The following is a 27531-nucleotide window of genomic DNA, read 5'->3' as shown; positions in this document are numbered from 1 at the left end:
CGCCACTCATACTGCCATTAGCCAAGGATAAAAAGGCCACGGTAAGTCAAGGGGCTCTGGCTCTCTGAGTCGGGTAAGGTTCGCATCAGACTACTAGTACATGGCAATTTGCGGGGACATCCGATCCGGGAAGGATGCCTTTTTGCCGCCTCCGAGCGCCCCAGCCCTACACGGGCCGAGACGCTTCCTCACAGCAGCCGCAACGGCGCAAGCTACTTGCCGTCGCCCCAATATAGCACCACGCCAAGTCTGAACTACGCAGTACAGAAAGAAGGGACGGTAACTTCAGAAGTTTCTCACTTGGACACTGTGAAGGAACCAAGAGGTGTCAATGAATGCATTTGAAGTTGCCGTCCGTCCAACTTGACATCACGGTGACCTCCAGGCCATTGATCGTTCAGGGAGGACCCTTGGGCCCTTGGTGACCCCCGCATTTAGATACTAGTACGTAGTGGAACCTGAAAGTAGTGGTCAAGAGGGGAAGCTCTGGCTTTGTGCTGTGCTGCGCTGTGCTGTGCTGTATGTGTTCTAATTCTTTGCCTCGTGAGAGTCATCCGTTTCGATAGGCAAGTGCAGCAGTAGCAGAAGGCAGATGACAATGAGCATGACCACAATGGATACCTAGGTAGTGCAAGGGAATGAAGGCAATGTCTCTGCAAGATACACCTATGTAGGTGCTTATCTTCTCGAGCATGGCTGGCTGATTCCACATGAGCCGTGTCACTCCCGAATCGTGACCAAGTTGCATTATGAACCAATCCTCTTTAGATGAACTCGAATGTCAGTCACGATATGTACATTTACAATGGAAGACAAAGTGCACGCACGTCATTTGACCGATCATCGCAACTTGCAAGAGCTCAGGAAGGAGCTCGAAGCAAACCTGAGTCACGTGGGGTCCTGAATCCACACCATGTGCCAAGCTCTGCTTCGCTGAAACGGTGCTAGCACCAAAGCTGGACTTGTTGCGCGAACGTTATCATCTGCCAAAGATATTTCTTGACAGCTTTGGGTTTGGAAGCTTCGTCGGAGCTCGCCATTCGATCAGAGACCCAAGAGCACGAGGACGTGTTTGTTCGGCGGTCTATCGCGGGGTCATCACTCAACGAACTGTGCGACCCAACCCCCATTGGGCGGCTGAGATTTAAAGAGTTGAGCCCTGGGCTATTCTGTTGTGTTGGCCTGCTGGCTTGCGCCATCTTTTCCCTTCTCGACGGCCGAGTTCTCTCTGCACTTCTCCTGAACCACAAGCCACTCCGTTCCGCAAGAGTGCCTGAGAGAGCGCACGGCGCCATCCGCCCCCTTGCCTGCATCATTCCACATCGTTCCTCCTTCGATTCTCACAGTCCGCGGGGCCGGCTTTCCTTCCCTCGCCGGCCCTCACTTGTTTGAACCCAGCGATACGGACACGGAATTAACCGCGCTACAAGTGGAAGGGTCGACTTTGACGCGCCTTGTTGCATGCCTCTTAGCGAGGAAGTCAGTTTGTCGACTTCGCTGTGTCACACCGGGGTGCCTGCTACATAGGCCCAAGGTAATCAACGCCCTGCCCGAGCGAAACCTGATAGCGTGGCAGGCTGTCGTGACCGAGCCCTCGAGCTGATGCAAATCGATCGGGTGGTCGCTGCTGCACCCCTCGTCGTTCCCAACCAATCGGCGCTCTGATTCGCCCAATTCGTCCAAACTCCTTCCACTGCCGCTCCCGCACATCTCCCGCCCTGCACCTTCTTTCCCAAAGTTTCCACAGCTGCGCCCAGTGCTCGCTGGCAGAGCAGCGGAACGATGGAAGACCGATCGACAACCACCAAACCTACCATCACCTCTCCACAGTCCACCACGCCGGACATCAAGTCACCCACTGCCCGGCCCCTTTATAGCAGCAAGCTTAGCGACCAGCGACCGAGAGCGCCAGAAGCAACAGCGTCGCCCCCTACTGCAGGTTCAAGGTGAGACACGGGACTCTCCATGCGTTCCCTAACTATCTTCCCACAAAGCCTTGCCTTTCCCCATCCGCGCGAACAAAGACAATTCCCGTTGTTCTTTCAGCAATTTACTTTTTTTATTCGGTTACCCTTTTTTGTATGCAGCCTGTGATCCTCTCAGGCCGCCGTGCTGCATAGCGCCTATGCGACAAAAAGGTCGGTCGGTAGAACGAGCACTGACAGCTGTGCAGACAGCCGCCCGTCCAGAAGGCTTGGACCTCCAACAGGAACCCCATTACCGGTCGGCCGCAGGCCGTGACAAGCTCCCTACGCGAGGTTAGTCCACCGATTTACTGAATCCACCTGCGCTATGCAGTTGAATGCCTTGAATTTCTAAGCTCATAAATCACCAACAGGGTCAGCGAGTGCGCCTTGTTTTGGCATCCGGCGCGGAATTCGAGGGTATTTATAGCAACGGCTCAGAGTCGACCAGCTGCCGGTTGTCGATGGTGCAGCAAAAGAAGCTCCCAAACTCTGCCGAAATCACGAACGGTCCTCCGCGACGAGAACAGCCCGCCATGACCTTTCAGCGGAAGGAGATCGTGGAAGCTCGGGTTGTCTCCAACAACACCAGTAAGAATGATGGAAGAGCTCCCAATGGTATGCAGTCGCCTGCCCCTTCTGCTTCCCTGACGCTGACATGGCTCGTGGAGGCAACCGCTCCTCCTTCCGGACCGATACGGCTATCTCGAATGGGCGGTTCGGCAACGAACGGGCTCTGAAGGCGTGGGTTCCCGATACAGCTTTTGAGGTCGATGGCTCCCTGGAGAAATCCAGTGGCACCGGCGCTTGGGACCAATTCGCCGAAAACGAGCGACTGTTCGGCTTGAAGACGGACTACGACGAGAACATCTACACCACGGCCATCGACAAAAGCCACCCACAGTACAAGGAACGGATGGCGGCTGCGGAAAAGAAGGCGCGCGAGATTGAGCGGAGTGTTCCGACCACTGCCCACGTTGCTGAGGAGCGTGTTATGGATTTCGTGGGCGTAGATGACCAGAGAGACGAAGAGGAGAGGTACGTGGGATCCGGTGATACAGGCCTCGGAACATGGTGAAGTTGACCCCCTTTTCAGGTACAGCGGTGTGCGCCGACAGGACTTCCCTCAGCCGACGAACCGAGAGAACAAGTACACGCCTCCAGCCCGGCGCGCCCCAACGGGCCAGGCAACTGTGAAAGGCGCTCCTGTCGATCCTGCTATCATCTCGTCGCAGCTGAAGAGCACCCCGACACCGAAGCAGCCGACCCCGCCAGTTGAGCCTAAGACTGCGACTACCGCGGATAAGCCACCCACACCAGCTACAGACAAGTCCGCAGAGTCAAAGCCAAGCGGGGGCGCAACCGAAGCCAAGGCATCCGACAGTAAGACGGATGCCGCATCAAACGCAAAGGCTGCTGATGCCAAAGATGCGGCGCCCGCCCGGCCTTCCCCAGCCACCAGTCGCACCACATCGCAAGTCAAGGTTGGCGGTGTTCCAAGCGCCACCTCCACTGTCGAACGTGATGTGCTGGTCTCCTTCAGGACGTTTGCCTCCAGTCAAAGGTTTATAGCCGAGAAAGTTAGAACCAGCAGGGCAAAGGTTGACAAGGAAGTCAAGTTGACCGAGCTGAAGAAGTTTGCGGAGAGCTTCAAACTCACCACGCCTGTTCCCAAAGACCTGATTTCCATCATCGCAAAGGACCCTGCCAAGCAAAAGCAGATTCAGGAAAAGGTCCAGCAGAACATTGAAGAGGTCGCCAGGCAGAAGGAGGCAGCTGCAAAGGAGAAGGAAGTTTCGGCGACAAAGGAGAACCAGGCCAAGCCGGCCACCGAACATGCGGGCACCTCCATACCGGCTACGACGGCCGATTCACGCGCCAGCGCTCGCCCAGCTGCGCCGCAGCACTCGGCAACCGGAATCCCCGGTCGCCATCCGGGCCCGCGATCTTCGTACAATGGCCCGTCCCATTATCAATACAACCGCAATAACCGCCCGCCGCCCCATCTGGCCCCTCAGAACCAGCCGACGGGCAACCTGGCACAGCGGCTTAGGAATGTTGAGCAGCAAAAGATGCAGCACCCTCATATGGCGCAGCATCCTCCCCCGGATATGCGACTTCCTCCCACCGGTCCTGCCAACGGTGTGGACCCGAGCTTTGGGCGCCGTATCAGCGGCATGCCGCCCTCCTACATGGGTCCGAAGTTGAACCCCAACAGTCACGAGTTCAGGCCGAATGCTTATGCCCAGCCATTTAACCCAGCCATTCCTAGCCAGGGTTCTTCTCCTCGTTCATCGGTTAACAATGTTGTGGAAGCTCCCATTCCTCCTCCCCCGGCCAAAGGCCAGCTCATCCGGCGCAAGACAAGGGCGGTGGATGTCAAGAAGTGCTTCATCCTGTCGCACATCGAGACCATGCAGCCACCTCAGGGTAGGAACTGGGACGACAATGACGGCCTCAGGCCCTCCTATGACACCCTCCCGACTTGGCGTCAGCTCCAGGAGGAGGCTGAGGCGCCGGACTCGACCATGCATCTTACTTACAACGAGTACTTCGACAATCTGCCGCGGTCCAACGCCGCAGTCGCCACACCCAACCCAGCCCATGTCATCCCCCAAGTTGCGCATCAGCATCAGCTTCCGTTCCATCTGCAACACGGCGTGCAAAACCTGGCACCCCGTCAGTCACCGCATATGCCACCGATGCAGATGCACGCTGGCCAGCATGGCCATGTTCCGCATGTCTCGTATAGCGTCCCGGACGACCATAGGATGATGCACTCCAACTCGGCGCAATCATTCGCGTCCCCTAGGATGGGACAGGTCCCCATGGCGACCTATCCGCCGACAATGAATGCGCCAGCGCAGATGCCGTATGGTCAGCCCGTGATGCCGCCGTACGTGAACGCTGCGCCTCAGATGGGCCAATTCGCTCGGAGTTTCTCCCACAACCCGCAATTCATCCCCCAGCAACCCCACCACATGGCGGCACCAATGATGATTCAGCCGCAGTTCATCTCGGGCCCCAACGGAATGGTGGCGGCCGGACCCATGTATCCCGGTGCTCACCCGCAGTTCATGCCGGCTGGTGCAGTCCCGCCACAGCCGATTCCCGGGTCTAACGGGTTTCCCAGCCCTGGCCGGCCGGTAGCGCCGATGATGGCGCACCAGGGATCTCACCAGGGCTCACACCAGGGCCAGCAAGCCGTGTATGGCATGAGCCCCGGAATGGCATACCAGCAGCCTGCCTACGCGCCGCAGCAACCTCAGGGCAAGTTCTCGGGTCAGCGGCCCCAGTGAACCGCATGCCGAAGCTGCAGAGGTCGTGTCGTGGCGCCTGTCTACCTGGGTAGCCACCTCCCAACCTACCCAGGAGTTAGAGAGTTGTTCAGTTACCCGCCGTTTTCCGTTGCTTGTCAGGGTTGCTGCCATCGCCGCCGGCGTTTTTGCTCGAGGTCTTGTCAACCAAGCACGAGCTCGACCTCATGCCGGTGAGCAAGCAAAACGAAGTAGGACCAAGCGAACTTTAGGCCCCTAGTCGCCTGACGAACAACGTTCCTTTTGCAGGCAAGAGCGGGAAGGAGAAAGAAGAAAGCAAGAACAGGTATCATGACTAGCTTTTGACTCAATGGCTGTTATAGCAATAATAACAGCAGAAGAGCAACAACAACCAATTCAATGCGGATTGCGGCAGGGTTTTGCAGCGTGAAATGCGCCCGTCACACCGGACGAACTCGGTGAATCGAGCCTGTCCACCGGCACTGAGAGACATAATGGTAGTCTCTTTGTTGCACGCTGTTTCCGCATCTGAGGGGCAAATGGTATCGGGTTTTCGGTGAGGCATCATGGATGGGTCGCGATGATGAACATGGCAACAGCAATCGTTGAGTTTTCGGAAGGGGAAACTTGGGAAGGTTGTGGTGAAGGAGGAGGAGGCAGAAGATGCGAGGAGTAAAGCAGTATCCGTTGACGCCTGTGCCATGCCACCTTTGTATTGTTTTCAAAAGTAGCATGACAGCAAAACAATGCTCAGTTGCCTACCATAGACCAGTATGCGGTTGTGTGGCCTTGCTCTGACACGGGCCTTTTGATGGTGTTGGCGGGCGACCTGGGAGTTGATGTGTTGCGCGTGGCGAGGACGCAGGGGGAAGGGGAGGGGGGGCCTCCCCCTTCACCCGCATATAAACCGGCATGTGATTGTGCAAGATGGGGGCGTAAACGGCACCAGAGGCAGCAGTACAAGCAGTTCTTGAATGCTTCGAGAAGGGTAGAGGCGCAGGTCTGGGACAAGATCTCGGCCGAAGGATCGTTGTAATGCCACCTCTTGGAACTTTGTGGAATTCTCGACTGCGTACGGTACCTTACCCAAGACATTCATTCCAACACACTACATACACAGTCCGATATCCCCGGGTTACGTATGCATGGGTCTACGCCCGCCCCGTTTTCCTTGTGGAAGTGTGAGGCCAGTTCGAGAATGTTCATAGCTTTTTCCCTATAGCATTCATTCCCCAGGGGGAAAGACCTGTCCCTAAAGATGTGCATTCAACACGGCATTCCTTTCCGCTGTTCATACCAGTATCTATCTCATATTATTACTTGGTTCACCATAGGTACTTACACAATACGTGACGTACTCATACGTGGGTGGAGAGACGGTGGCGATTTGTGTTTGTCCACCTTGCTTCAAATAACTAGCCACCCTTGTCTTAAGAGTCTTTTGAGAGCTTCTTCTCTGTGCTCATATCGCCTTCCCATCCAGTGCTTCTGTGAATTGCTGCGCGGCTCTACCTCGGGCATGAACCTGGTCTCCGTTATTTAGCAAAGTGAAAAAAAGGTCCGTGGCTGAGTGGCTATGCTGTTTCATGCGTTCTCCATTGTGGCGAGTTATGTAGTAGAGGTAGCATGAATTCTTGCGAGATGGGCGGGTCCTCCGGGAATGAAGAATTCAAGAAAGCCATCTCCGTTCAAGCTCCATTGGTTTGGATCATCGAAGGTCGAGAATCCAAGGTCCATAGCTGATTCATTCCACTTCGGCAGATGTGCAGAATGGGGAAGTTGGGTTGGCAATTCGGAAAGTGGAGGGAGCGTTTGTTGGCTGTCGGGCCGTTGTGTTTGTACTAACCGGCTCTCACCTCGGTCTGGAATGATCAACGGTCTTGCCGGCGAAGCCAACAAGACGATGCATAACGAAGGATTTGAAGATTTGCAAACTTCGGATGCCCTTGGTTTGCAACGTGCCCGGCGGAGGTTCCCGATTCCTCGTAACGTTGCGTAACACCCCCTGAAAGGCTGAGACCCGTTTGAGCCCGTATAGCCTTTGGTTACGTACTAGGTTTGTATCGTAATTTCACCTGTCTCTCTCCGCTTATACCCGTGTCCAACTTCTCAAGAGACGAACACGGGATTTTGCGTAGACAAGTACGACTCTACATACATACTGGATATTGGGCAAGCATACGCCTTACTTGCCACATCGTACCTCCGTAGTGTGTCGTATCTTCTTTGCTCGTGAAGCGGATGCCAAAAGGCTGTTTGTGCGAGGCCGTGGGGGACGAACATTGGGCAGAAGGAATGTGATGGGCGGCCGTGGCGGCGTCTAAGTCCACGTTGAGGGGTTCTGTGCTTTTTCGCCCCTGGATTCCTTCTGTTGTTGATTCGAGTCAGTGTGTTTCCACTGTTCATCGGCCGTTTCGTTTCCTGCCCGGCCGTCTTCCGTCTCTTATGCAAATCCTCAACCGACAGCCGCTTCAGTCAGGATCATGCATGAGCGCGCGGCTGGCGGCCTCGCCGATCAGATGGGCTGAGCTGGAATTCCTGTTCTGGCTTCGTCTGGAACACGCAAGGCGCTCTCCTGAAGCCCACTTTTGCTGTTCAGCCCACATTGATGATGGACTGAGCGGGGCTGCTGGTTAAGAGTACGTAATCAGGGCAGCGTCCGGGTTGGTCCGTGCTATGAAGATGCGCAGACTGGGCGCTTGCATCGCGGATATCAAGCGAATGGGCGGCGTTGGCGCTTTTTTTATGGTTCGATCCGGATAAACTCGCTGGTCATGAGAGAAGCCTTACTATTTTGATAAATGCGACTGCAGCAGATAGAGACACACATATGCAGTTGGCCCTATTCTTACTGGTGTTGTGTTACCGTTCTCCTGTTCTGTCGGTGGTGTTTCTTTGGCGTGCAAGTGAAGGCATTCTCCTGAATCGGGCGGTGTGGCCAGATCGGGTAGGCGCTTGCGACCAGATCTGGTCTGCAATGCGCTGGCTATTTGCCACGCTCTGATCGCTTGGACCGTAGTGTCCTCTCGGTCCTGGAGCGGACGACGCACCTGTCGTGGATACCTCCGTAATTCGTCCGAGTCGACCCGACGGCTGCCTGCGGCATCTGCCTCAAGATAGCGATGCTCATCAAGCGTATGTTTGTACAAGTCGGCCCGCAAAGTCGCATTTGGGACTTTCGGCGATGGCTTCTGCCGGCTCTTCGTTGACCAGGCTTGGCCTCATGCATTCTCGGCTTGCAGCCGCATTCGCCCGGGGGTTTGAACCTTGCAGTTAATCCGAGCAAACACCGGGATCCCCGTCGAGCTGGCCGTTCCCTTGGTACGAGTGTGATTGACGAGCTTATGGGAAATCGAGTCATGAGCCCACCGCAGCGATTGGATGTGCCAACGGGCGCAGTGGCACGGCGTACGGGGTTGAGGGATTTCGTGTCCTGTGGACTGGGCGCAACAAGGTGCCCAATGCGCAAGCAAAAAGGGGGCAGTGTTTCAAGTTCATGCACTGGACCAGTCTGGCGGCTTTTGACTGGGTTCCCCAGGATCTGGCCCTGACCACGACACAGCTGCCCCACTTTCCGGGCCAATCGCCGCTGTCAGGCATTGAACAAGCGGCCAGGCACATCAGGCCTTTGATTGGATGAAAGTTTCTGCGCCCCTGGCATGATGAGATCCGCTAGAAGCGGGAAGTCCCTGGAATTTTTCTCCCGGGCCTCACTCCCATCCTGGTGATGTGCCATCGACGATCTCCGATTCGGTGACCGTTGGGCAAGCCTTGACAGCCAAAGACGACCCTGGCACCACGGCCAAGCTCCGGCAAGGACTCGCCAGCTGCCCCGCCGTCAAAGTGCCGTCTGGCAATTGGGCGCTCACATGTGAACCGGCCAGCGGAGCACAGTGGCACACAGACCTGTCACCGACATGCCACCCCAGCAGCTTTCTGTCTCACCAGTCAAATCTCTACGTCCAAGAACGCGGCAACCAAAAGCTTCCAAGTGGCAGACGATGGCATCTGGTGGATATCGTCGAATTCCAGCTGATACTGACCGCGCGGTTGGGCTTCATCACACTGGAGATGCCGGTGCGGCCTCTCCTGTGGTAACAGAGCGAGTAGGTAGATCTTTTCCAGGCCATGGTTGCGGAGTCTGATGATTCTGGTCGAATTGCCACGGGCCGGCATGAAGTGCCTGCATGGATGCAGCGGGAAAAAAGAGAGCAAGGGGCCTCCCCTCGCAGGCCTCCCCTGTCTGCCCCTGTCGTCCGAAGTTCCACTCCCCACTTCACTTTGGATGTTTGGCCTCCGGACGAAGCAACCATGTGTGCGCGGTGCCGTTCGAAACAACCGATCACTTCGTGGACCTATCATGTGCTGTGGTCCAATCGTCAAGGGATGAACTGCCAGAACAGAAACATGGAGGATAAAGGGAGCCCTGTCCGCTCTTTGTCGTCTGCCTTTTTATTCTCCCTTCTTCACCACGGCATCGCGCCTCTGTCCTTCCTTCAAACCAGAGCTTAAGCCTCGGGCTACATTGTCTTTTTTCGCTTCCCACTGTTTCACTTATCGGTCACTTTGGAACCGACTTTCCACATTCAACTTTGAGCCAGGTGCTTTCGATTGTGAATCCCGTCTATTGTTCGCCAGCCGTCAATACCTGTTCAACCTAGCACAGAAAACGTGCAACAGCAGAAGACAATAGCGACCACAAACCGCAAAAGCCATTCATTCCTTCTGCGGCTCCCGAGCAGTGCTCGATATCAAAAAGACAACCGCCTGGTCTACACACTGACCTCTTCACTCCCTCCAACCTGAAACTCAGCCATCTGGCCTTCTGAGTGCGCGATCAACCGACCAAAACAACCACCAAGAAACCGATCAAGATGTTCGCCAACGGACTCAGCACCGGCGCCCTCGCCGTCCTGCTTGCAGGCTCCCAGCTCGCCGCTGCCCACATGGAGATCTCGTTCCCGCCGCCTTTCCGGTCCAAGTTCAACCCCCACGCGACCAACGTCGACTACACCAACACGGCGCCCCTCGCTGCCGATGGCTCGAACTACCCTTGCAAGGGCTACCACTCAGATTTGGGCACCGCTGCGGGCGCCTCCACAGCCACCTTCGCCGCGGGCAGCCAGCACAACTTCACCGTTGTCGGTGGCGCTCCTCACGGCGGCGGCTCCTGCCAGGTCAGCTTGAGCTACGACAAGGGCAAGACCTTCACCGTCATTCAGTCGATTGAGGGCGGCTGCCCTCTGTCGTCCAGCTACGACTTCACTATCCCTGCCGATGCGCCTGCGGGCGACGCCATTTGGGCCTGGACCTGGAACAACCAAATCGGTAACCGCGAGTTCTACATGAACTGCGCCGCCGTCACCATCACCGGCGGCAGCTCCAAGCGTGAGGTTGAGGAGAAGGCCGAGGAGAAGCGCGCCAGCGCTGCTTTCTCTTCGCGCCCCCAGGTTTTCGTCGCCAACCTCGGCAACGGCTGCAGTGTGCCCGAGGGCATCGACGTTCAGTACCCCAACCCCGGTCCCGATAAGGTCGCCAGCGGCAGCAAGCTCGCTCCTCCCTCCGGCAACTGCGGTTCTGCTGCTAGCTCCGGCGACAGCGGTAGCGGCAGCGGCTCCGGCAGTGGATCGTCTGCGGCGAGCTCCGCCGTGCAGGCCACGGCAGCTCCCGCCACCACTGCTCCGGCTTCTTCTGCCCCTCTTCCTGGGTATGTACCATCTTCGTCTTCTCACCCCATCAGACTAACTGCCATTACCCCCAACCCCGACGCTACTGCCACAGCTTCTAGTGTGTCTACGGACTCAGGCTTACCAATCCCCTCTAGTGGCGTCTTCATCACCGTCCCCACTGGTGGCGCAAGCTCCAGCGCTCCGGCCGCTGCGCCCACCACCCTGGTGACCTCGGTCGCAAGCGCTCCTGCTGCCTCGACCGTCGCCTCTGCGCCGGCGGCCACGGGCACTGGCTCCGCCGGCTCCGGCAGCGGTTCCTCGGCGGGCGGCCACGCCGTCGGCACGGCCTGCAGCAATGAGGGCGCGTGGAACTGCATCAACGGCACCTCCTTCCAGCGCTGCGCCAGCGGCGTCTGGTCCGCGCCCATGGCCGTCGCTGCCGGCACCGCCTGCAAGTCCGGCGAGAGCGAGGCCCTCAGCATGGACCTCTCCAACAGCAAGCTCCGCCTGCGTACCCGCTTCCGGGGTTCCGCCAAGCTCCGGCTTGCCGCCTAAGTTTCAGCCCTTCCCGGCAAACCAAACTTCTTTCGCTTCGTCTTCTAAAGAGTCGGTTTTGCTGGCCAGCTAGCTGGCAGCGCACACCAGCTCTTTGATTTCGAGACTTCGTTTTGCACCACCAACTTTCCGTTCTGCTTTTCCTGGTGGGGCAAAGTGATGGTTGCATTTTCTTCTACAATACCCCGTTGGTCTTTTTAGGCAGGCTCAGGTAGATGGAATTTCACCGGGCGTACCTGGCCAACATTTTGATTGTCACTCGTTCATCATGATTTTACCGATTCGGGAAGGCAAACTTTTGCAGCAACTGGGGCGTTCTATGTGATTTGTATCGTGTAACAACACCTTGCGCAGGAATGATGGGACACAAAGGCACTCGCTAGAGAAAAGGGGGCCACGGGTAGGAAGGGATTTGGGGGACATTCGGGATACACAAGCAATGACTTGACATGACATGAAATGATACCATACCCGTTCGTTGCAAAGTGATAGCTGTCTTGTGAAACGATTTGACAGGAATTGATCGCTAATGAGCCAGGGTGTGAGTTCATGCTGGCTTGGGATTCGTGTATTTGTGTGCCGTGCGGATGTGGATGTGGGATTGGTTGGGGCCTACGTGAGTTGTCTCTTGTTTCACCGCGGAACACTTGTTGTCAGTTCCTCTACCACAAACCTACCGGTATAACTGAAGTCGGTGCTATGCTCTGCAGGTCTCTGTGGATGACCTGCGTACAGGTGCTTCCTGAGGGCGTAATCGACAGATTGTGTCCTTTCCATGGTTTCACACGGCGAACCCCAATACGCTTTGCAAACACACAGACAGCAGTGTCTAAGCTGTCCTCGATCGATGAAGGGGTAAATGTCTGTACATGTGTGGATATGTACCACGCCTGAACAGTAGGTGAATAGCTGTGTACCAGCAGTGAACTATATCTCTAACGTGGGGAATCACAACCCAAGTCTTGCAGATTCCAAGCTCTCCCAACCCACACTTACACTGTTCAGAACAGTTGAACACCCATACTCTACAAGCGAACCAAACCACAAGATCGATACCATTTTCATGTACCCCTTGCACCCTGCCGAACCCCGCTGACTCGATCCCTTCTACTGCCTGGTGACACGAATTGCCTCCTCCAAGATAGCCAACCCTTCCCGGATCTCGTCGTCGCTCATCACCAAGCTCGGCACGAACCTCAACGTGTTGGTCCCCGCCGTGATGACCAACAGACCCCTCTCCCGGGCCGCTTTCACAATCGGCCCCGGGTCCTCGCTCAGCTGCAAGCCCAAGATCAACCCCCTGCCCCTCACCTCCCGCACCAGCGCCGGGTAGCCCTCCCTCAGCCCTTCAAACCCGCGCCTGAACAGCTCCCCCTTCCGCACCACCTCGGCCTGCAGCGCCGGATCGGCCAGCCTCTCGACGATGTGATGCCCCAACCGACAGGCGAGCGGGTTCCCGCCGAACGTGGTCCCGTGGTCGCCGATCTTGATGTTCTCGGTCACGCGGGCGTTGACGATGGTCGCGCCGATGGGGAAGCCGTTGCCCAGCGCCTTGGCCGTGGTCAGGATGTCCGGGTGCGCCTCCCTGGGCAGGCGGCTGTGGGCCCAGAAGGAGCCCGTGCGCGACAGGCCGCACTGGATCTCGTCGTAGTGCAGGAGCGCGCCGACCTCGCGGCAGCGCTTGGCCAGCGCGAGCAGAAAGTCGTCCGAGGCCGGCGTCACGCCGCCCTCGCCCTGGATAGGCTCGACGATGACGGAGCAGGTGGCGGGCGTGACGAGCGACGGCAGCGCGGCGACGTCGTTCAGCTCGCCCACGCGGAAGCCCGGGACCATGGGCGAGAAGGGCGCTTGGTACTTGGGGTTGGGCGTGGCAGAGAGCGAGCCCATCGTGCGGCCGTGGAAGGCGTTGCCGAACGACACGATCTCGTGCTTGGCCCCCGACGGGTCGAGCACCTTGCCCACCTTGCGCGCGAACTTGATGCCGGCTTCGTTGGCTTCGCTGCCGGAGTTGCAGATGAAGACGGACGTTGCGTCGTGCATGCCACCCGAGGCGAGCGTCTTCTCGATGAGGAGCTTGGAGAGGGCGCCGGTCCAGGGGTTGTAGTACAGATTGGAGGCGTGCATGAGGGTTTTGGCCTGAAGAGAATGAGCTTTTTCCTATCTTTGATCTGAAAGGGTAGTGTGTGTTAGGGTCGGGTGGAGGAGCTGGCTCACCTGCTGGGCGATCAACCTGGATATCCCAGGGTCGCAATGTCCAAGCGAGTTGACAGCGATGCCTGCAGTGAAGTCGAGGTACTTTCTGTTGTCGATATCGTACAGGTAAGAGCCCTCTCCCTTGACAAATACGGGAGGTGGGCGCGAGTAGGTGGCGACCATGAAGGGCGCATGCTCGCGGACAAGGGCGGCGCTGGCCGAGTCCTCAGCCGGATCCGGGTTCGGCAGCGCCGCGTCCCTCTGGATCTGTGAGGCGGTAATAAACGAGGAACTCGATGTCGGCACGGCCGCTGCCTGCGAGTAGAACCGGGCGACAGCCGGGTGAGCGGCGGCAGCAGCCCGTAGGGAAGCGCGGAAAGCCATCATCAAGGGGTGCTGGATAACGGGATGCAAGGTGTGACGAAACGGGACGCCAATTGGAATTGTCAGAAGGCGACGCGGCGAGCGGAGACTCACTGCATGGAGTTCACAGGAAATGATCCAATCCAGTCAGACGGGTCCTTGGAATACGGGCTCTTTATACCCTTCTCATGGACTGCAAGTCGAATGTTAGTCATGCAGTAAATTAACCTCCATTTGGGGAGTCATTGTTGACTCTTGAGAGTCATTCGAGAGGCTACAAAAGCCTAGCTCGAACACAATGAGCGATGTCGGGCACTGAAATTTAACCCCACACAATTAGCAGTACTACCAACAATACGTTATCGATAAGAACTCCCGTCCGTGTTCAGTCCCCCGATCCATCAAGGTTCTTAGCCGCGCCGAGGAACTGAATAAAATGTAGGGTTGTCGCAATGCATCTCGCTCTCGATTTTTCTTGGCGAATCTGGTTCAAACAACATCTGGACTGGACAAGTCACAAGAAGCACACTCCCTCCCGGCCGGAACCACGAGATCCAGACGTAAATTGCAGGATCTACTGGCTCTACCCATACCTCCCGTCTATACCTCAAATCTGGCCCACGAACTGCGCAGCAAAAGAAAAAAAAGGAACCCATCGCGTCATCATCAGTCAGTCGTCCAGTCATGACGGGCATGTCGCAAATCTCAGCGTGAGAAGCTCCTGGCCGCCGGGCAACTCGAGGCGAAGCGTCGCCTGCTGCTCCCTCTCCACCGTTTCCGTGTGGATAGTCTTGGCCAAAGCCCCCGACGGGCCGGGAAGCTCGACGCTTGTCTGCCTTTGGTGTCGCACCTTAGCAGACACCGTGAGTCTTGCCGGTTTTCCCTTGGAGCGAGTGTTTTTCCCTCTGCAGCAAGCGGTCAGTATGGGCGATTTGTCACACACGAGGAGGGGAAGAAGCAGCTGCACAGGACCTTACCCGGTACTTGGGGTGGTTGTGGGTTGCCTTGCCGCCGGCCGTGTGGTGCTTGTGGATGAAGTCCTGCTGCTTCTTGATGCTGTCCCGGTCCATCTCTTGGAGCAGCTTCTGGCTCGACTTGATGTCATTAATCAGGGCATCGCATCGGTTCTTGGTGAAGTCTTCGCGGACTACGACGCGCAGCATCTTCATCTGATTCGTGTGCGGGGCCATCGTATAGGCAGGCACCACCTGTTGGTGATGGTTAGACACACTCTTCTCAACCCTCTAGCAATCAAATGTGACACGTACCCAGCCTCTGACCCGAAGCGCATGCGCTAAGGCGAATTCATCGTACTTGCGGTCCTCGTCGGGAGGCAAGCGGAAGGCCACGAGCGGGAGGCCCTCACCCGACTTCTTGGACATGATGATGAAGCCGAGCGCCTCGAGCGAGTCGGAGAGATAGTCGGCCGTACGTGTCAGGTTGCTCATGATGGCTCTGTAGCCCTTCTTGCCGAGCCGGATGAGCTGGTAGTACTGGCCAATCACCTGGCTGGCGCCTTTGCTGAAGTTCAGCGTGAAGGAAGCCTGATCGGCACCCAGGTAGTTGATGTTGAAGACCAGCTCCTGCGGAAGATATTCCGCACTGCGCCAGACAACCCAGCCAACACCGGGGTAGACGAGGCCGTACTGCGAGAGTCAGCGAATCTATACCGACTTTTGGTGTAAGCCAAGGGTACACTGCGAAGCTACCACACACCTTGTGCCCAGAGACATTAATCGAAACTACGTTATCCAGTCTGAAGTCCCACTCGAGGTCCGGGACGACGAAGGGCGCCACGAAGCCACCGCTGGCGGCATCCACATGGATTGGTGTGTTGAGGCCCTTCTTGGTCAGCAGATCGTTGACCGCCTTGACGTCCTCGTATTCTCCCGTATACGTCGTACCGAGAATCAGGGCGATGCCGATGGTGTTTTCATCCACCAGGTTGACCGTCTCCTCCGGGTCAACGACGTAGCGGTCTTCGGTGCAGTAGACCAGCTTCTCCTCGATCTCGAAGTAGCGGGTCGCCTTCTCCCAGCAGACCTGGACGGCCGACGACATGACGATGTTGGGCCTGTCGCAGGGCTTGCCCTCGGCCATCCGCTTGTTCTTCCAGCGCTTCTTCATGGCCAGCACGGCGAGCATGATGGCCTCGGAGCTGCCGACGCAGGACGTGCCCACGGCACCGATCGTCTCGCCAGGCCCAACAGGAGCGCTGAACAAGCGACCTATCATGGAGACACACCGGTTCTGGATGTCGGCCGACTGCGGGTACTCCTCGTAGTCGATGAAATTCTTGGAGAAGGACTCAGCCATCAGCTTCTCGGCCTCCTCCTCCATGTACGTGGTGACAAAGGAAGCCAGGCTTTTGCGGGTATTTCGGTCAGCGTGCAGGTTCGTCCAGACCGGGAAAGGGAGACGTACTTCAGGATGGGATTCCCATCCAGGCTCAGCTCGTCCTTGATCATGCGGTAGGCCACCTCCTTGGGCATCTCGCCCTCGGGCATCTCGTGCCGAGGGAGATCCTGAGCGGCAAACTTGGAGCCGTAGACGCTGGTGGTGAAGCTGTCATCATCGTTGGCGAGCTGAAGGTGAACCTTTTTGACGCCGTTGGCAAGCTTCTCCACCTCGTCGTTGGTCGGAATTGTTGAGAGGTGCACCATCTTGACGAGCTTGGCGATTAACGACAGTCAAACTAGAGGTAATGTGTGAGTAAATGCGATGTGTATTGGTGCGTAACCTAGAAGCAAGTAGCAAAAGGCTGGAGACTTCCACAATGTACTGAGTTTGGCTTTATAGACAGCAGAGCAAGAGCACCGTCCTTAGTTTTCTTCCCGGTTCCTGGTCAATGAAGAAGTGTGGGAGGCTTTTGGTCCTTGGTATCTCATGATCCACTGGGGGATCCCGAAGAATGGAAATTAGCAAGGCACTCACCGGTTAGAGCAGAGCCAATGTCGGTGAGGCCGCAATGCAGAATCTGGTCAACAAGGAGGGCGAAACTATTGTGATGGAACCGTGGAGAGAGGAATGGGCCGGGACGGCCCATGGGCACGAAGGAGGCCGCCCCCGCCCCGCGTCAGCAGTCAGCTACCACCCCCAACCGAAGGGACCTAAGTCTGAAGAGGGGTCGTCCAAAGATAGGTCCATGGCAGGTGCAGGACACGAAGCCACTTGATTGCGTTGGGCAAGCTCCGTTCCATTGGGCTGTTGTCCGACTTGGGCCGCTGAGGTGCATAAGCCCCGTTCTGGGGGTTGGCAAACCCCGGCTTTGTGCGGCAGGCCACAAAAGCTTGTCTTCTGCAGCGAGGGACGATCCGGGCTTGGCAAATCAGGAGACGGCCATCCTCAGCACCAGGATTAAAACGAACGCAGGGGCGGAATCTCCCTTTGTCAATGGAATCTGCCGCGTGCTGACAAGGGAAAAATTGTCATCCCATCTCATTACGCGCTTCCCGTTGACTACCCCTGGCCAAATTGTGCCAAGGCCCTTACTGGAGCTCAAAATGCATGACTCGCCCTGAAGAGTTGAAGACAGCCCCTGGCAGCGGCGGCACATGACATCATAGCTGCCCTGAGTGGGGAGATCGCCTTAGACCGCGCCTAATCTCCGCCCGGAGTTCTGGTGCAATGCAACCGGGTTCAGGAGTCGGAACTCAGCACTGCTCAGGTGTCGGGGGGCAGACCAAGTCCAGCATTCTGCTAGTTCGGTAGGTTACGCCTTGCCCTCGGTTAGGTGGCTGAGCATTCTGTCGTGGTTCGACGCCATCGAGCAATCATGATCAACCTTTGCAGTGAAGCAGTTGCCCCTGATTAGTCTAGTCATGGATCAAGCTCTTTCAGTTAACTACACGTGTTCTCGAACATGGACCCGACAGCGGTTGTCTTGGGACAGGCATCTCCTAAACAGCGGTGCAATCCACTGGAAGCAAGGCTTAAATTAAGTCAGCGCCTCATCGGGCGATCTAGCTGGGATTGTCAGCTCACCCACTTTGCTCAGTCCCCTGAGGCTGGAAATGGAAGCCTTCTGGAAAACCGCATTGAAGCCTCGTCCAGCCTTGGCTTGCACGAACACTCACCACTGTCTCCTAATCGGTTCGACCGAGTTTCCCTATCGGGATTTCTCATCCTGGACGCAGAGGCGACCCCGGACGAGGTAGATGCGGCGTGTGTGAAAAGGTAGTGTATTGGCTCGCGAGTAACTAAGTACACGGACCGCGGGAGTGGGTATCCGGCGAGGGTCGATGACGTGGAGGGAATTGTCGCGGTTCTTGTCGTCGGCGAGTTGAGACAGGAAGATGTTGCAGTGTGCAGAGGTCGGAGGCAGAGAAAAGATGTCTGAATAGTTAGGCTGAAGAAGGTGAAGAAGGTGATGTCCCCTCCTAAGCCAGGGAACTTGCTTACTGTGTATATGTGGGAGGGCTTGAAAGCCATACTAGACATAAAGACCACAAAGGTCTTTGGTGGTTTAACAAGGGATGTCCATGCGGTTGGGGCCGAAACCCCGGAGGTAGTTGCGTCGCGGGTTGAGGATATTAGAGACAGAAAGGGGGCGGTGTGATATAACATATAGCCATCTGCTCGTTACCAGGCCACGTCTCAGGCGTGTGGAACCATCTGAAGCCACGACGGAGTGTAGTACACTCCGATGGGCACCCTCCGAAGGCTGAGGAAGGACTCAGCCACAATGTAGAGTCTTACGCAGGCATACACAACTAGAACGACGGTCCCAACCGTTTGGTAAAGCCTCTTGGCAGAGACGCAGAGTGACCACCAACATCTTCCCCGGTAGTGAGTTCGACCACCATGGAAACGCAAAAGGCGATGAAGAATAGTATGGCGAAGGTGCCAAGCATCGCCGGGACAGCCCCGATGATAGTAAAGCACATGATTTTCCTGTCCAACAGTGTCAGTGATTGTACGCCTAGTAGGGCGTGTTGGAAGCAGAAAGCTGATATATAACTTGGATTCAACGTACCACAGCAGATGCTCCACGGTAGTCGGGAATTCGAAGTTCCATGCGCTCAAATGTACTCCGCCATATACAGTAGGGAGCGCAGCAGCAAGGAGGACAATAAACGGCCTTGGTGTTACAGCGTCTCCGAGCGTTACTGCATCGACGAATGCGGATGAGTAGGACATGCGAAGATTTCCGGTCTCGGATACGGGATTCCCTTCGGGACGACCCAGAAGATCTTTCGCGTCGGGGTTTCTTATGCGAGTGGAATGTGCCTGGGTGTTGAGCTCGGATGCCACTTCCTTCCATCGCTGCAAACAACTGACATCGGTAGCGGTACCATACGGGGCTATGAATTTCCAATTTCCAATGATAGTGCCGCTCTTGGAATATGACCCTTCATCCGGCGGGTGAGGCAGAATCTGCTGGCATTAGAACCTCACTTGCAGATAAATGTCCATCATAGCGCACCTGCTCGTCTGGAAAGAATTCCCTCTGGATCATGACAGCAAGTGCGATATTTCACTCAGAGTCATACACCATCTCGGCCTCGGAAATGTCCAAGGGCTTCTACAATGGTGTGAGCTCATCTACACGGTGCTAGACTCCCAACGTCAGATACTATATGTTCGAACAACCAGAACTTACCTCGGGCCACAGGGTATACATGAGAACGGCACAGATGACGTGGACCATCGTATGAACCTCAAGCAATGTGAGGGGGAGGCCGTAGACTCGGCGGACGATGCAAGTCATTGCTGAATACGAAATTTGGAGCAACACCAGGACTTTGTGCAGCACGGCTTTGCTCTTGCAGTAATTTTTTCGGGTTGACATAGATCCAGAAGTCTCGCTGCGCCAGGCCAATTACCCCGTCCTCGGTCAGTTGTATCGGTCGGCTCCCTTCTATAGAGGCCGGATAGCCAAACTTTGCTGTTTCATCGGTGGGGACTCGGACTCCTCCCATGACTATGAAGGCGTATCTCAGATTGAAGTCGAACTAAGTTTTCCTCAGTCAGAACCTCTTCCAGCAGAGAAGAACTCCCAACATGAATACGGTACGGGAGTCCTTACTGTCTTATCAACGCGGACACTATTCTCCTGCAGCTTCCTGAGTTTTTTCCTGACTCGGAGGGCGCGGATGAGTTGATCTGCCGCCATGTACAGCACAATCTCGGGCGCCAGTAAAGCCGTGAACGTCCACTTGGTCTTCATGATGAGAATGCTTAGCAAGTCGGTCTTTGGCGGCACATTGAGGTGCAAGGCTGTGTAAATGCAAGCAAACAGCGTCAACACGTAGGTCTGGAGGATATCCATGGTGCCTCTAAAGTCGGCGGCCGAGACCCACGCCGGGGCGTCGATGGTGTGAAGCGCCGTCTTGTTGTCCTTGTTCGCTTGGATCGCATCCCACAGCTCGTCTTCGCTGACGCTTGCCGCCTCGCAGGGGGCTGCAGCGGCGAGTGCAGCTAGAACCCAGGGAGCTCCCATGCTGAAGGAGGGTAGATGACAGATCCGAGGATGTATGGTGTGGCTTCTGGCGGGCAAACACCTCGGGATGGCAACGATCGATGAGGAGTCAACAGGAGAGAAGAGCGATGAGAAATAAAGAGGAGGAGTGAAAAAAGAAGGAGGAAGGAGGGAAGTTCACCGGCGCACTCGTCTGCTTGGCGGCGCGCCCAGGTCGCTGGTTCTTCGCAGCTGAAATGCAATGTAACATGGCATACAGACGGCTGATGGCCCAATTCGGACAGTCGGGCATCGACGGTAGCAGATTTGTCGAGCACTTATTTAATTCTACCTTGACGAGAGCGCGCGATGCGCAGCTCTCGGAGGAATTCACCACAGGCAGTCGGTTGATTGGAATGTCGTGCGAGGCGGCGAAGGTAAGGCAGCCTGCGAGAGGATTATCTATCCCAGGTTCGAGAGGCATGAAGCTTTTCGGCTCATGCTCATGTCCTAAGACGTTAACAACAGTTGTAACTCGACAGGAGGCGACATAAGCCACCCGTTTCATACGACCTTCTAGGAAACACCCGGCTACAAGCACCGATAAACCTGGACCATCTTAAAATCAGACTTGAATTATTCGACTCTCGTCCACGTTTCTATAACTTACAAGTTGAGTGAGACCGGAGGGGTGAGACCAAACAGCGCAAGATTCTGATGGAATTGTACTTGGTATACCTAAGGTACCTTATTTCATAGCGCCATTACCAGTCGGTTCGGTCTTCGATTCCGGTGAACGCATCACACTGTTGCACATCTCGCTCCGCTCAGTTTCAAACTCGACGACGGAACAAGATTTCCAGAACAAGAAAAAGACTGGCAAAACAGAAAAGGGCAAAGGAAGACTGGAAACGGTAGAGAGAGCAAGAAAAGGCCCCTCGACAAATTCATTACCAAACAGATATATAGGATTTCACTGCGTACCTTGCTGCCTGGGCGACATCAGATAAAGCTCAGTCCTCCCTCGAGCAAATAGACGTCCTGACAAGTAACGTCGCAGATGGGGAGTTATCATCTGACCGTTGTGTTTCAGTGCCTAAGGTACTTTCCATTTCAAGAATCCAAGCTGGGATGTATGGCCACAGTCCGAACATCAGTTAACACCGCAATCAAGTTTCATTTGTCGTGCCGACTTACCAAGGTCACCTGCTGCCTAACGGCAGATATTTCAGCCGTTCTTTGATTCGGAGTGTCCATTACACACACCTGGACATGAGAGAATACCACGGCCATTTATACTCACTTATTCCCTCTAGTTCCTTATACTAAGTTTGTTCACGGTCTGCGCTATAGCCTATAGTTACTATGCATCTAGTCCCTTCGAACTCCGTCTAAGCTTCATGGAGGTATACCGTATTCATACACGATACGAGACCCCAATTCCATTGACCTTCGCCTCCTCAAAGCCCACCGCTCACACGGGTATTCGTTTTCGGCGTACCGCTCGCTAGATTTGATACCAACCCTGCACGCCACGTTGAAATCGATCAAGGCCACTGGGAACGTCCTCGGTGGATGATCCCGTGCCTCAGGTTCAGGAGGTTCGACAACCTGGGCGCGTTGTCTCAGGCGTTTCAACTTGAACCTCGGGGGGATGGGAATCCTTGAGCGACATGCTACCGTTGTGCGTAGAGAACACGGAGCTGTCAGTTAGTACATATGATCACCTTTTTCAGATTCGGAGAACATCCCTCTCTCTAGTCTCCCCAGCATGCACCCCGACGCGTTGAGCTCCATGACATTCCTTGGACAAGATTGACTACCTCAGGTCCTATGTTTCCTTATTGCTTTGGCCCGCTAGCAACGCACATCAAGTCCGGCCCGCAATCACCGCAGCAGCATGCTAATTTGGCCTCCCGACACCGAGTCTTTTTAGCCAAGCAGGGGTTAGGTGGATGGCTCTTCACTTGTTATGCTTCCGCTTGGGTGCTGGTGCTGCATAGGTCTACCGAATAAGGTTAAGGTATTTACCTCCCGGTCTAAGCCACACACACAAACTTGTTACAACCCCTCGACAACCTCCCACAAAACCTCGGCCATCCTCCCCCCTTCCCGCCAGATCTCATCATGCTCCCCACGCGCCTCCCTAACCCTCACCTCCTGGACAATGGGCCCCTCCCTCTCCAAACAATCCCGCATCCGCTCCAGCTGCTGCCACGGCACAAGCTGATCCTCGCGACTCTGCACCAGCACCGCTACTATCTTTGCCGCCCCCTCCCTTCCTCCTCCTCCTTCTTCTCCTTCTTCTCCCCCTTCTTCTTGCCTATGCCCATACCCATGCCCAAGCCATCCCTTCCCCACCCACCCGGGCTCACAACTAGCGGGGCACACGGCGCGCCACACGCTCTCGTCCCCACCGAATGCGCTGACAGTAAACTCCCGATACCCGTCGCGCAGGTGGGCGTGACTCTCTGGCGCATCGGCGATGAAGCCTGCGAGGTCGTACAGCCCGTTGAACCCCACCACTGCGCTGGGTGGTGGCAGTACCGCTGGTGTTAGTGGTTCTGGTGGTGATAGGGGGAGGAGGAAGTGGTAGCGAGGCATGAGGGTCTGGAAGGACAGGGTTGCGCCGCAGGAGTGGCCTGCTAGGATCCATTTCGTACTGTTGTCGTTGTTGTTGTTATTGTTATTGTTGTTGTTCGCTCCCCCGGGGATGACGCCCAGGCGGGAGAGGAAGGACAGTGCGGCGAGGACGTCGGAGATGTGGTCTGGGTGTTTGGCCTTGCGGGCCGGGTCTGAGGAAGGGTGGGACGGGTGCGGGGAGAGGCGGTAGTTCAGGGATACGAGGCCCGCCAGTTTGGTGCAGTGGGACGAGCTGCTGCTGCTGCTGCTGTTTTCCGAGGCAAGCGCGCGGAGGAGGTTGGTCGCGGCCGGGTTGAAGGAGGCGGAGGTGATGCGCGGGTCGCGCCAGGCGCCGCCGTGGATGTAGATTATCCAGACGCTGCCCGGCTGGCCAGCGGGGAGGCTGTTTATGTCCGGGGCGACGCCGGTGCCGGTGGCGGAGGAGGGGATCCAGAGGTCGAGCGTTTGGAGGGAGAGCGCTTCCCCCCGCGGGAGGTACGGCACGCCGGTCTTGAGCCAGCCGAGGATGTTGGTACCGCAGCCAGCTGGCGAGGTCGGTTCTGGAAGGTTTACCGCCGTCCACGGCACGGAGGCCCATGTGTCCCAGACCGGGTCTGCGGCTGCCGCGGCCGATGGCATCGCTCTTTCGGTCCGAGATTGCGTCTCACCTGCCGGCCGCTCTTTTAGTGTCATTTTAAAGGTTGGCGGTTCCTGTCGCAGCGAACTGCCAAAAAAATTGTCTTTCATTCGTTGCTTACGGTAAGCATCGGAATGGTGGTGTTGGGCGAGTGCAGGCCCGGAAAGAGCTTCTCCTGCGGGACATTCCGTCCCGGCTGCTCCGCTCCGGAGACTACCGAGGACCCACTACCCCCGTTGGTCCGAATTTGCGCATCCAGCCATGTGATATGGCTTCCGCAGTTTGATTGAAATCCAATACTAAAAGTGTCAACGGATATCGTCCTGTTTCTCAGTTCGCTTTTCGGCGGCTGATTGGCGAGCAAACACAAGGAGATTACCGTTCCTGTCCGGAACGAGTTTACTCAATCAAGTAAAATGTCTGCACCATGGCAGCTCAATCGGGTTTCTAGCCGACCATGTGCGGGTCGGAGTCGGGAAGTCACCGATCGGATACCGGACGACATACGATCATCCCCACCCCAAGTACCGCGCCCAGTGGTGAATCTCCGCAACCTTGCATATATATTGTATACATATATAGCACAGCATTATCCGCGGCATGTATCGTGCAGCAATATGGCAAATTCCGGTGTCCCGCAGACGGGAAACCCCCATCTTCCGATGCTGCCGGGCGACTAATTGAATACCGTTCCGTCCCAACCCTGACCGGACCACCGGGTTGCGGCTGGCGTTCGTTCGGAAATACTTATGGGCGCCGATGTCTTTAATAAAGGACTCCCATATCTTTCAGTGCCAAGGGCCGGGTGGTGGTTGAGGCTCAAATGATCCGCGTCCCGCCCGATAAAATCTCCGTGTCGCAGTTGGTGGAAATTCCCCGAGCTCTATATTCGGAACTTCGGATATTGGACCGGGAGCTGTTCTACTATATAAGGTGTCGCCTGCCAGACTCTCGTCCTACCTACGTCTAAGACCAACGGTATTGGGCGTATGTAGCAGGCCGAAAGATCTGCTTCGTTGGCGGGATCGAGTTGCGGGGCACATTATCCATATATAAGTCCGTGTAACCCCAGAGCTTACGCGCTCCTTCTCCTCACCGATTACCGTTCCGAAAATGGAGGCGGTACCAAATGGACTTGGGGGTATGTTGCACAGTAGAAGGTCTTGACAACCCCCTCTGGGGTAAATGAAGGTGAAGCTCTCGGGACCGTAGCCAAAACGATGGACGTTGCCTTGTCTCATTTGGATCCCGAACAAATGTAAATGCCGTATATCATTTCTCCTCGTTGACAACACCCGTCAGGAGGAGTTGTTCCATGTAACCTGATTGTTCTGCCGATGTTGACGCCGGCACACCGTTAGAGGCAAGACTGGCAAGAGCTGATCCCGCCTGAGCGGGCAGCGCTTCAGGGGCAAGCGCTGACGGAAGATATCGGACTGTGGTCTCGGCTTGAAGCATGGTTTGTATTAGTTGGACACCCTTTTTGGTGTGAAACCCACCCCGTGGCCAGCCACTCTCATGACCTACTTGTAGCACTTATGACTTATATCCAAGTGCGTTGGGTCCACTGGCTTTTCCTCCTGCTTGGACAGTCCGAGAGAACAAGGCCGCGCCTTCAGAGTGAAGCAGCTAAAGAAAGGGTATCTTCCGCGGCGAGTCTGTGAATTGCCCGACCACTGAAGGTTACACGAATGTACGCACTCCTCAGCCTTGACGGAGTTGAAACTCTGCCCGGTGGCTACGGCATGCGCGGTGCAACGGGGTTCATATCGGCAGGCGATGACAAACTCTACCAGCTGACTTCTTGCCTGTATCGATATACGCGCTTGTTGACTTGACTTTGCATGCTCGTGTCTTTGTTTTACCCCTGAACCCCTTGCTGACTTGGGAAGATCAGCTGTGAGATCCCAGCGTATGGATAGATATACTCAATGCCATCCTTCGTCTTTCACCATGGTCACTCGTCTGTGTACTTTGCCATTCCGGAGGGACCAGCTCGTGGGTAACACAGATCTGTCACAAGTGCATAGCAAGCAATGTGCTGTGGTGTGTACTGGTGCTCACCGCATCGTGGTAAGACAAGCACAAACACCGCGAGACAGATCACCTGCAGAAGCGCGGAGATTTTGCCCCCCTCGACCCCGCAAGGTTGACGTCGGACAGGGCTGTACTGTTCTGCCTATTCCCCGTACAACGCGTGTCAACGCCGGGTAAGATTGCGTTCCATCCGTGGTAGGGGGGAGACAGCACAGGAAGGTTTGGTACGACAGACACAGTTCTGCAGGTAGCCGACAACGGTGTAACACCATTAGAGACTCCAAGTTCGACTCGCGGAACAATATTGACTCTCATTCTCAGACATCCTTCCGGAGCTGAGTCGAAGGAGGGCGGATCGGCCCGAGGAGAAAGGGACAGTGGCTCGGGAAGGCCAGACAAACTGTCTCTGCGACTCGTCTCGGGCTGACCGCTCAGAAAAAAGCCGTTTTCCGATGTCGAACGGACCAGCCAAATTTTTGTCGCGCAGCAAGCCCATACTTACGGCGCGGAAGGATCCTAGGAAGGAAGGACATGCTGTGCTGTGCCGCACTCCCCAGCCAGCACGCGGCGAGGTGTGATATTGGATGGTGACATTTGGACTTCGGGTCACCGTCTTCGAAGCTGCAAAGAACAGTGAGCAACGCCACCACCGCGCAGCAATCCTGTCATGCTCCTCCCCGCCGAGACATTCGATCATGAAATGGAAGCCTTCGGTGGCCGAGATTGCAGGATCAAGAGACAGAAGCGAGCTACCCTGCCTTCTGACCGTGCGGAATTACGTCCGGATCCCCGCGGGAACCGCAGGGAAATCCATGCCTAACAAGTACCAAGTTCCGAGTAGTGTCGGTTTTGTGATGTTCTGCAAATTTCCACGTATGGTGTAGTACAGGTACCTATGTAATCTGTAAGTCAATGATCAATTACCGGTATTGTGAAATTTCGCAGGTACTGTACTCACTGGTATGGACATCTTGCTTGACCCCCAGCAGCTGCCCGGGCCGAACGGGTGCGGTTGCTGCAATGGCATGGTGGGGTGGGGAATGGGAGAGAATGGCTAGCGAGCGAGCCAACCCCAGGGTCCTCAACGAATCCCCGGCCGCTTTCCCACAGGCTCGGAACGACGGCTACGGAAAGCTTTCCTAACACAGCTAGCGCTTACTAGCATCTTGGATCTCGCTGATCTCGGGTGACGGATGTCTTCAAGAAGCACCCTGACACGGCTAGTCCAGCGTCGCGTGCTTCCTACACTACACTATGGTAGGTAATAACAGCATTCCGTCCCGTACGACCGTACTGACTAACCGAAGCAAGAGTACGGAATACTGAGTGCCCAGGCGTATTGTACTTGTACATACAATGTAGTTAAGGTAAGGTAAAGGTAGTTAATTCCGTCGTCGGAACTTTCCGACCAGACTGCTTCTCTACAGAGGAAAAGGCCTTGCGAGCATATACCGACCTACGTGGATGAGCAGGCAGAGGTTTAGCTAGCTCAACCATTGCTTGTCCGTCTCCCAGGTGGAGAAACTGGTACCGGAATCGTTCCTCTTCCTAAGTGTTCTGAGCACTTTTATCTGCGAGTATTAGTAGGTACTGGAACTTGGAAGGCGTCCTCTCTTTACCATGCACTACCTATTCCCTTGGCTCTCGATTTTTCTTTCTAGTGTTGGTATCCATGTGATACTAACCAGTTGGCGCCTTGGCAACCAATCGAGTTCCAAAGGATAGAAGTTCCAACGAAGATTTACTTGGGGGTCCGAGCGTTTTTCACCGGAGGACCCCCTCTAAAGAGGGGGGCCAAAATGCTGGGACCTGC

General features: G+C 55.9%; 7 protein-coding genes across 7 annotated transcripts; 2 read left to right on the top strand and 5 right to left on the bottom strand.

Annotated features, from left to right (window-relative positions):
• The first annotated feature begins 1553 nt into the window (after positions 1-1553).
• On the top strand, positions 1554-5526 carry B0T15DRAFT_249786 (uncharacterized protein). The gene is made up of 5 exons (XM_062863157.1): positions 1554-1946; positions 2174-2258; positions 2339-2582; positions 2636-3002; positions 3061-5526. Exons 1-5 carry the CDS (start codon positions 1783-1785, stop codon positions 5261-5263), a joined length of 3063 nt encoding a protein of 1020 aa, XP_062720429.1. The 5' UTR covers positions 1554-1782; the 3' UTR covers positions 5264-5526.
• Positions 5527-9860: 4334 nt separating this feature from the next.
• B0T15DRAFT_249721 (uncharacterized protein) lies at positions 9861-11625 on the top strand. Its single transcript, XM_062863156.1, has 2 exons — positions 9861-10949; positions 11067-11625. Exons 1-2 carry the CDS (start codon positions 10117-10119, stop codon positions 11464-11466), a joined length of 1233 nt encoding a protein of 410 aa, XP_062720428.1. The 5' UTR covers positions 9861-10116; the 3' UTR covers positions 11467-11625.
• A 690-nt stretch (positions 11626-12315) lies between these two features.
• On the bottom strand, positions 12316-14309 carry B0T15DRAFT_568414 (pyridoxal phosphate-dependent transferase). The gene is made up of 2 exons (XM_062870762.1): positions 13681-14309; positions 12316-13602 (listed from the first exon to the last, which is right to left on the bottom strand). The coding sequence occupies exons 1-2, from the start codon at positions 14044-14046 to the stop codon at positions 12574-12576; spliced, it is 1395 nt and encodes a 464-aa protein (XP_062720427.1). The 5' UTR covers positions 14047-14309; the 3' UTR covers positions 12316-12573.
• Positions 14310-14837: 528 nt separating this feature from the next.
• B0T15DRAFT_249619 (pyridoxal phosphate-dependent transferase) lies at positions 14838-16803 on the bottom strand. Its single transcript, XM_062863154.1, has 4 exons — positions 16447-16803; positions 15739-16387; positions 15291-15668; positions 14838-15230 (listed from the first exon to the last, which is right to left on the bottom strand). Exons 1-4 carry the CDS (start codon positions 16683-16685, stop codon positions 14958-14960), a joined length of 1539 nt encoding a protein of 512 aa, XP_062720426.1. The 5' UTR covers positions 16686-16803; the 3' UTR covers positions 14838-14957.
• Positions 16804-18489: 1686 nt separating this feature from the next.
• B0T15DRAFT_249690 (uncharacterized protein) lies at positions 18490-19720 on the bottom strand. Its single transcript, XM_062863155.1, has 4 exons — positions 19625-19720; positions 19448-19546; positions 18998-19398; positions 18490-18915 (listed from the first exon to the last, which is right to left on the bottom strand). The coding sequence occupies exons 2-4, from the start codon at positions 19478-19480 to the stop codon at positions 18735-18737; spliced, it is 615 nt and encodes a 204-aa protein (XP_062720425.1). The 5' UTR covers positions 19481-19546; positions 19625-19720; the 3' UTR covers positions 18490-18734.
• B0T15DRAFT_512774 (uncharacterized protein) lies at positions 19499-20464 on the bottom strand (the record flags this gene model as incomplete). The annotated part of the gene is made up of 4 exons (XM_062868003.1): positions 19499-19546; positions 19625-19734; positions 19766-19976; positions 20051-20464. 4 exons carry the CDS (start codon positions 20462-20464, stop codon positions 19499-19501), a joined length of 783 nt encoding a protein of 260 aa, XP_062720424.1.
• A 2019-nt stretch (positions 20465-22483) lies between these two features.
• On the bottom strand, positions 22484-23683 carry B0T15DRAFT_399974 (uncharacterized protein; the record flags this gene model as incomplete). The annotated part of the gene is made up of 2 exons (XM_062865036.1): positions 22484-22700; positions 22758-23683. The coding sequence occupies 2 exons, from the start codon at positions 23681-23683 to the stop codon at positions 22484-22486; spliced, it is 1143 nt and encodes a 380-aa protein (XP_062720423.1).
• Between the last annotated feature and the right edge of the window lie 3848 nt (positions 23684-27531).

Source organism: Chaetomium strumarium (assembly GCF_033439665.1).
Source record: "Chaetomium strumarium strain CBS 333.67 chromosome Unknown B0T15scaffold_5, whole genome shotgun sequence".
Taxonomy (NCBI): Eukaryota; Fungi; Ascomycota; class Sordariomycetes; order Sordariales; family Chaetomiaceae; genus Chaetomium; species Chaetomium strumarium.
The sequence above is the reverse complement of the archived record's forward strand: the minus strand, read 5'-3'. Positions and strand labels throughout refer to the sequence as shown.

Excerpts from the sequence above, each read along its gene's own strand:
- B0T15DRAFT_249786 (XM_062863157.1), top strand. The coding sequence starts at position 1,783 with ATGGAAGACCGATCGACAACCACCAAACCTACCATCACCTCTCCACAG. Across the intron at positions 1,947-2,173 it reads CCCCCTACTGCAGGTTCAAG|ACAGCCGCCCGTCCAGAAGG; the intron begins GTGAGACACGGG and ends ACAGCTGTGCAG. Across the intron at positions 2,583-2,635 it reads TGATGGAAGAGCTCCCAATG|GCAACCGCTCCTCCTTCCGG; the intron begins GTATGCAGTCGC and ends TGGCTCGTGGAG.
- B0T15DRAFT_249721 (XM_062863156.1), top strand. The coding sequence starts at position 10,117 with ATGTTCGCCAACGGACTCAGCACCGGCGCCCTCGCCGTCCTGCTTGCA. Across the intron at positions 10,950-11,066 it reads TCTTCTGCCCCTCTTCCTGG|TGGCGTCTTCATCACCGTCC; the intron begins GTATGTACCATC and ends AATCCCCTCTAG.
- B0T15DRAFT_568414 (XM_062870762.1), bottom strand. The coding sequence starts at position 14,046 with ATGATGGCTTTCCGCGCTTCCCTACGGGCTGCTGCCGCCGCTCACCCG. Across the intron at positions 13,603-13,680 it reads CCAGGTTGATCGCCCAGCAG|GCCAAAACCCTCATGCACGC; the intron begins GTGAGCCAGCTC and ends CATTCTCTTCAG.
- B0T15DRAFT_249619 (XM_062863154.1), bottom strand. The coding sequence starts at position 16,685 with ATGGTGCACCTCTCAACAATTCCGACCAACGACGAGGTGGAGAAGCTT. Across the intron at positions 15,669-15,738 it reads TTAATGTCTCTGGGCACAAG|TACGGCCTCGTCTACCCCGG; the intron begins GTGTGTGGTAGC and ends TGACTCTCGCAG. Across the intron at positions 15,231-15,290 it reads CGCTTCGGGTCAGAGGCTGG|GTGGTGCCTGCCTATACGAT; the intron begins GTACGTGTCACA and ends CATCACCAACAG.
- B0T15DRAFT_249690 (XM_062863155.1), bottom strand. The coding sequence starts at position 19,480 with ATGATCCAGAGGGAATTCTTTCCAGACGAGCAG. Across the intron at positions 19,399-19,447 it reads AATTCTTTCCAGACGAGCAG|ATTCTGCCTCACCCGCCGGA; the intron begins GTGCGCTATGAT and ends TAATGCCAGCAG. Across the intron at positions 18,916-18,997 it reads ACCGTGGAGCATCTGCTGTG|GAAAATCATGTGCTTTACTA; the intron begins GTACGTTGAATC and ends ACTGTTGGACAG.